The sequence below is a fragment of the Cottoperca gobio genome, chromosome 13 (genome assembly GCF_900634415.1).
Source record: "Cottoperca gobio chromosome 13, fCotGob3.1, whole genome shotgun sequence".
In the NCBI taxonomy this organism is placed as follows: domain Eukaryota; kingdom Metazoa; phylum Chordata; class Actinopteri; order Perciformes; family Bovichtidae; genus Cottoperca; species Cottoperca gobio.
Window position 1 is genome coordinate 15,460,950 of NC_041367.1, and position 6,695 is coordinate 15,467,644.

Below are 6,695 nucleotides of genomic sequence, written 5' to 3' on the forward strand. Positions count from 1 at the left end.
CTGCTTGTACCAGCGATCTCGTTCTTTCGGTCATGACCCAGCCTTCATGACCATAGGTGAGGGTAGGAACGAAGATCGACCGGTAGATCGAGAGCCTTGCCTTCTGGCTCAGCTCTCTTTTTGTCACAACGGTGCGGTAAAGCGATTGCAATACCACTCCGATTCTCCGGCCAATCTCTCGCTCCATCGTCCCCTCACTCGCGAACAAGACCCCGAGGTACTTGAACTCCTTCACTTGGGGTAAGGGCTCATTCCCTACCCGGAGTAGGCAACCCACCGGTTTCCTGCTGAGAGCCATGGCCTCAGATTTTGAGGTGCTGACCCTCATCCCAACCTGCTTAGGTTGTTAGTCGGATTCAGGAGTTCCTCAAAGTGCTCCTTCCACCGCCCGATAACCTTCTCAGTCAAAGTCAGCAGGGTCCCACCCTTGCTGTACACAGCTTGGATGGTTCCTCGCTTCCCCCTCCTGAGGTGCCGGACGGTTTTCCAGAAGCACCTTGGTGCCAATCGAAAGTCCTTCTCCATAGCTTCTTCAAACTTCTACCACACCCACTGCTTTGCCTCTGCCACGGCAGAGGCTGCCACCCTTCGAGTCAGTCAGTACCCTGCAACTGTTTCTGGAGTCCTGCCGGATAACAAAACCCGGAAGGACTCCTTCTTCAGTCGGACGGCTTCCCTGAACACGGGGTCCACCACGGTGTTTGAGGGTTACTGCCCCTTGAGGCACCTAAGACCTTGAGACCACAGCTCCTCACCGCAGCTTCAGCAAAATACATTTTGAACATTGCCCACTCAGGTTCAATGCCGCCAACCTCCACAGGGATGTCTGAAAAGCTCCGCCGGAGGTGTGAGTTGAAAATCTCCCGGACAGGGGCTTCCTCCAGACGCTCCCAGTTCACCCGCACTACCCGTTTGGGCTTACCTGGTCTGTCCAGAGTCTTCTCCCACCCCTTGATCCAACTCACCACCAGATGGTGATCAGGTGACAGCTCTGCGCCTCTCTTCACCCGAGTGTCCAAAACCTGCGGCCTCAGATCAGATGATACGATCACAAAATCGATCATTGACCTTTGGCCTAGGGTGCTCTGGTACCACGTACACTTATGAGCATCCTTATGTTCGAACATGGTGTTTGTTATGGCTATTCCATGACTAGCACAGAAGTCCAACAACAAACGACCGTTCAGGTTTAGATCAGGGAGACCGTTCCTCTCAATCACGCCTCTCCACGTGTCTCCATCGTTTCTCACGTGCGTGTTGAAGTCTCCCAGCAAGACTTCGGAGTCCCCTACTGGAGCCCCCTGCAAGGCTCCATTCAGGGTCTCCAAGAAGGCCGATTACTCCGAACTGCTGTTTGGGGCATAGGCACAAACAACAGTCAGTTTTCCCCCCATAACCCGAAGGCGTAGGGAGGCGACCCTCTCGTCCACCGGGGTTAACCCCAACATAGCGGCGCTCAGTTGGGGACTTATGAGTATCCCCACACCCGCCCGACGCCTCACACATTGGGCAACTCGAGAAGAATAGAGTCCAACCCCTATCCAGGAGTACGGTTCCAGAGCCAAGACTGTGCGTAGAGGGAAGCCCCACCAGATCCAACTGGTAGCGCTCCACCTCCCGCACTAGTTCCGGCTCCTTCCCCCACAGAGAGGTGACGTTCCACAATAATAATAATAATAATAATAATAATAATAATAATAATAATATAATAATAATTGTATTACTTAGGGAGCTAATTGTGACCTACTCTGTCATTAAGGGGGGCAAGGTTATTATAAGTATGTGAGTAATGTGATGAAAAAAATGTTTTTTATAATAAAAATTCTAGCAGTTTAAGTTCATATTAAAATTCAAGGTAAATGTCAATTTAAAAAGGGCCAGGTTGTGAAAAATCTCTAGCTGGTGAGTCACTAATAATTTCTTACTTTTCTCTACTATACTTTGTTCTTTTAATCTATTATTTCTCTACGTAAAATTCGAATACAGCTGTTATTTAAGCGTCAGTGATTTCTCACTTTCTACTAAGCCATCTGCCAAAGTTAGTAGGTGATAAACCTCAAGTAAGCAGTTCCAAATGTTATACCCTGAGTCATTAATACAATATTCTTGTAAAAAGTGATCAAGCCAACAGTTTTAAATGTACATCAATAATTAAAGGGATTCAGCAGCTGTTTTCCAGAAGGTCAGAGGTCGAATAGTCCATTGGAGTTGTCTAATGATTTCAAGAGCTGAGACCACAGTGGCAACAACAAAGCAAGTGTCCTGCTGTTAAAGGATACACACGAGCTAAAGGGATTTTCCCACAACCTGTCCACCTGTTCTCGGTTCCTTTACTTAAGTAGAAGTAGCAAAACTACAGTGCAGAAATACTCTGGCACAAGTAAAAGTCCTGCATTCTAAATATTACCTAAGTAAAAGTACAAAAGTATTAGCATTAAACTTTACCTAAAGTTCCAACAGTAAACATACTCATTATGCAGAATGGCCTACTTTAGAATAATATCACTGGATTATATTTATTGATGCATGAATGTGTTTATCACTTTAATATTGTACCTGGTAATGGTGGCACTTTTCATCACATTATATACTGCAAGGTAGCTTAATCTATGATATAATATAGTAGTTAATTTATATTTAACTATATACATTACTAGTTATATAGGTTAGTAGTATATTAGGATTCCAAAAAAATAGTGAAGTAAAAAGTACAATATTTCCCTCTGAAATGAATTGTAGAAGTATAAAGTACCATCAAATGGAAATACTCAAGCAAAGTATAAATACCTCAACACACTCGGATGTCATCAACCAATAGGTGAAAGGTTGACCCCATGAAACACCAGTTGTCTTTCAACGGCACTGCATGACCATACTGTATGAAACATTTCTTGACACACTATGAATGACAGCCCCCTCATTTACATAATGAAGCAGAAACGCATAAAGAAATGTAAAAAGAAGAGGTTACATAAATAAATACGTTTGGTGAAAAAAATTGATAACTTTAATAATGAAATAAATGTAAAATAAAAATAAATGCATTTGAAAGTGAATACATACATAATACATAAATAAAAGGGAAAATTATACAAATAGATAGATTGTGTTACTTGTTGACTATTAATCCCGAGGGAAATTTAGGCAAATGGTGATAAATAAAGAAACAGAACCATCAATTTGTCACATTGTATCAATTAATTAATGCCTACAATTATTTCGTAAATTATGTTTGGTACATTTAATTTTATTGAGTCCTTTATTTATTTTTTTGGAATGTTCCGTCCTCCATACTTGAGTAGTTACATCTACTTTGCACCTCTGGTGTCATCCCGATGAAGGTATCAGAACATGTAGATATTTCTGTTGTCACGGGAGATATGCATTTTGCTTTAAAGATGATAATATATTCAGCACCGGAATAATATGTCCAAAAACAGTCGTACAAAGTCAATTGTTTATCATGAAGTTCCGCTCCTGCTCTGTGCCTGAGAGGCAGCAGTGAGGTCTGGTCGTGACGTTAACGTGACGCAGTTTCGCCCTCCATCACTAGTCGAGCCCACTGACAGAAAACACCACCTAGGAACGATGGGAGGCCTCACGAGTGATGGAAATATGTAGTTAGCTCGCACAGTTCAGTATATTTCGACAACAGGGGGTTTGGTGGAGCTGGTAAGTGACAATTATTTACATACGCTTGATAAATCATTGTCATTGCGTTTCGCTATGACTTAGCTGAGGAGCTAACATTAGCCTAGCCAAAATGACGACGGTGATGGTGGCGGATGGATCCCGTTATTTCCAGCTGCGGCGAAGGCATCCGAATAATATCCGTGTATTTCAGTACGCAGTCTGCATTTATGGCTGTATTTCAGTTACCAACCATCTGACTGAATCTAAAATGATGTACTGAGCTCATGACTTGCATTTTATTGAGCTAAATACCAAAAGGGAAAAAGGTCGTGTTGGCAAATGGAAGGTGAAGCTGCAGAAGTATGTTCGATATTCGTCAGAAAAATCCAACAGTACAAGTAGCCGCAGTAATGGCAAACCCGGAATAGACGAACAAGAAACAGACTTCAGTCACCTGATTGTAATGTTGCTAGCTAGTTGTTGTACAGCCAATGTTACTAGCATATTTGAGCGATTATGACATGGTAAAAGCTGCTGAATATATACATAGAACATATAGTACATTTTCTTGAACTCTGATGAAAAACTATTTCTGAATGTCACCATTTTTATCGCTAACCTGCTAGCTAGTATGCTAACTGTATTGCTAATACATCCCAACCTCTTCCTCCATCAGCGCTGTTAACGTTACATGAGAAGTTAAAATGGGAGGCCATGATGATGAAGATATGCCATATGTTGTGAATAAACAAAAACAAGACGAAGAGCTAAAGAACAAGCTGAATGACAGTAGTCACTGGTGCGACCAGGAGTCTACTGGCAACAATGCAAAGTGGGTCAAGGAAGGCCAGAACCAGCTGCGGAAAGTAGCTGAGAACCATCAGGACCAGGACCACAACTGCAATATCAGCCAGAATGGGAACAAGGATGACTTCCCTCACCAGAACACCACTCAGGAAGAACAACAGGGAAACGAGGAGCAGACCAAGTCCCCCAAAATATCAATGACCCCTGGTCTCAGTCAGGAGGAATCCAAGAACATCCTCAATGAGCCGCTTCTCATCGACACTCCAGAGTCTACAGAAGAGAAAGATAAAAAGAGAGAAGAAGATGATAAAGAGAAGGAAAAGACATCCGAGGAAGATGAACAAACATCAGGTGATACCGGAGAAGAGTTGGTGTCAGAAGATGTGGAGTCTCAGAGAGAGGATGGTGTTGTGGGGAGAAATCCTTGCCTGCTGTTCTCCAACATGAATGGGACACCAAATGATGAAGAGTCCAGCTGGCCTGCACTGTCTCAGGACAACACTGTGGACAGCTCTTCAAATGGCAACAAAGGTAAATAGAAATGCATGGAGTGGATGTTTAGGCCACACATTTATGTTTCAATAGAATATTTGACATGCCCAAAAGAGAAGTTGTATGTCACAACTTGCTCAGACAACAAGATATATGAGAACAACATACCATTACAGAAGACCTGGTGAAAACATAGGTATATGCTTTTGTTATACAAAATTATACTTTGAGCATCGATTTAGATGAATTGCAGATTGGATAAAAGGGCAACACTTTAAATTCGGTCCCCCTTTTTTAGCATTTATAAGCAGTATATAAATATTTAAGTAGTTCATAACACTATAATGTAGTTGCAAGCAGATGACTATTAACTCATCCTGTGATGAAACACGCAGTACAACTACATTATAGTGTGTTAGAAACCATTTATTAAATGTTTGTATGCTACTTATAAATTCTAAACCAGGAGACTTAAAGTTATCGCCAAAACCAGGCATGTTTAGAAGTTTGACTTATTTATCTACGACCGATCGGATTTCATTCTTTAGTTTTGTACCACTTGTTGTGAAAGGGTTGCATGCATACGCTTTGGATTTTGTGTGCAATGCAAAAGTATTTTTAATTGCTGACAAATGCACATGACTTAAAACAACCTGTAATGTCCTTATATCTGCGTATACCTACATTATAGCATGTTAGAATATTTTCTAACGAGGAGACAAAACCTTTCAGTTAATTTTGTACTTTGTGCAATGCAAACGTATATAGTATCCATATTGTTTTTCTAATCATTTACTGATCACAAAAAGATCCCACGGCTGTCTGTTTCACTCTAAAAATCAAACTAAAAGCTCTGTAATGTCTTCCAAATAATATATCTTCTATTTATCTCTGTGTTGGAGGGGGATGAAACACTAAAATCTTTGCTTTGAGTCAATTTCAATGCTCTGTTATTTTGTAACGTTGACCTGATGAGTGAGGTCGAACATTTTGGTTGGCGATGCCAGTGCAGTCTCAGTATTCAGTAATATTATAGTAGTATATAGCAACATATAGCAACATAGTAGAGTGTTAATATAATCTTATCTGTATTATATCCGTATATTATATAGTCAAAACACTCAAAGATGCATAGAGGCAACAAGAGATGGCTGTTGTTGTTTATAAAGAAGATAGACTTCTTTATGAATCATTATCCCTGTGTTTGCATTCCAGTTTATCCGATATTCAGACACCGTACCTAACTACTTTTATACATTAACAATCTTAATGCTGTCTGCCTATATACATGACATGTCGTCTTTTTCAACCAGACATTTATTAATTTCCTCTTTCCGTGTTTCTCCTTTTCTCCCTGCCTTTCAGAGTCCTTCTGGGATTCCAGTGCCTTTGAGACCGACACAGACCTGCCTTCAGGATGGATGAGGGTGCGAGATACATCAGGCACATACTACTGGCACATCCCCACAGGCACCACCCAGTGGGAGCCTCCTTCACCCCAGGGTAAAGTTGGCGACTCCACGATGTCCTCCACTATGTCCTTGGAGACTACCCCCTGTGAGGAGACTGAGGTGAGGTCCAACACACATTTTGCTTGGATAGTGAAAAATGACTTGAGTCTGTAGATATTAATATCTTCTGTTACATTTTCCAGGAATCCTGGGCTCATCTTTCCAGCACAGATGAAGGAGTCGGTGAGGGGGAACTGTGGAATGTAAGTTGTGGCAAGAATGAAAATGTATATGTACAAAGCCATCTCTGAT

At 41.7% G+C, this 6,695-nt stretch overlaps 1 protein-coding gene across 2 annotated transcripts in view; it reads left to right on the top strand.

The window, feature by feature from the left end:
* Positions 1 to 3,506: 3,506 nt before the first annotated feature.
* Positions 3,507 to 6,695, top strand: part of apbb1 (amyloid beta (A4) precursor protein-binding, family B, member 1 (Fe65)) — a 12,219-nt gene continuing 9,030 nt past the window's right edge. The window contains exons 1-4 of one of the 2 annotated variants that reach the window (XM_029446179.1): positions 3,507 to 3,672; positions 4,310 to 4,971; positions 6,298 to 6,503; positions 6,587 to 6,646. In XM_029446179.1, coding sequence (XP_029302039.1) covers positions 4,338 to 4,971; positions 6,298 to 6,503; positions 6,587 to 6,646 — 900 coding nt within the window. In that variant the 5' untranslated portion in view covers positions 3,507 to 3,672; positions 4,310 to 4,337. The remainder of the gene's footprint in view (positions 3,673 to 4,309; positions 4,972 to 6,297; positions 6,504 to 6,586; positions 6,647 to 6,695) is intronic. The other variant, XM_029446180.1, reaches the window with a different exon arrangement.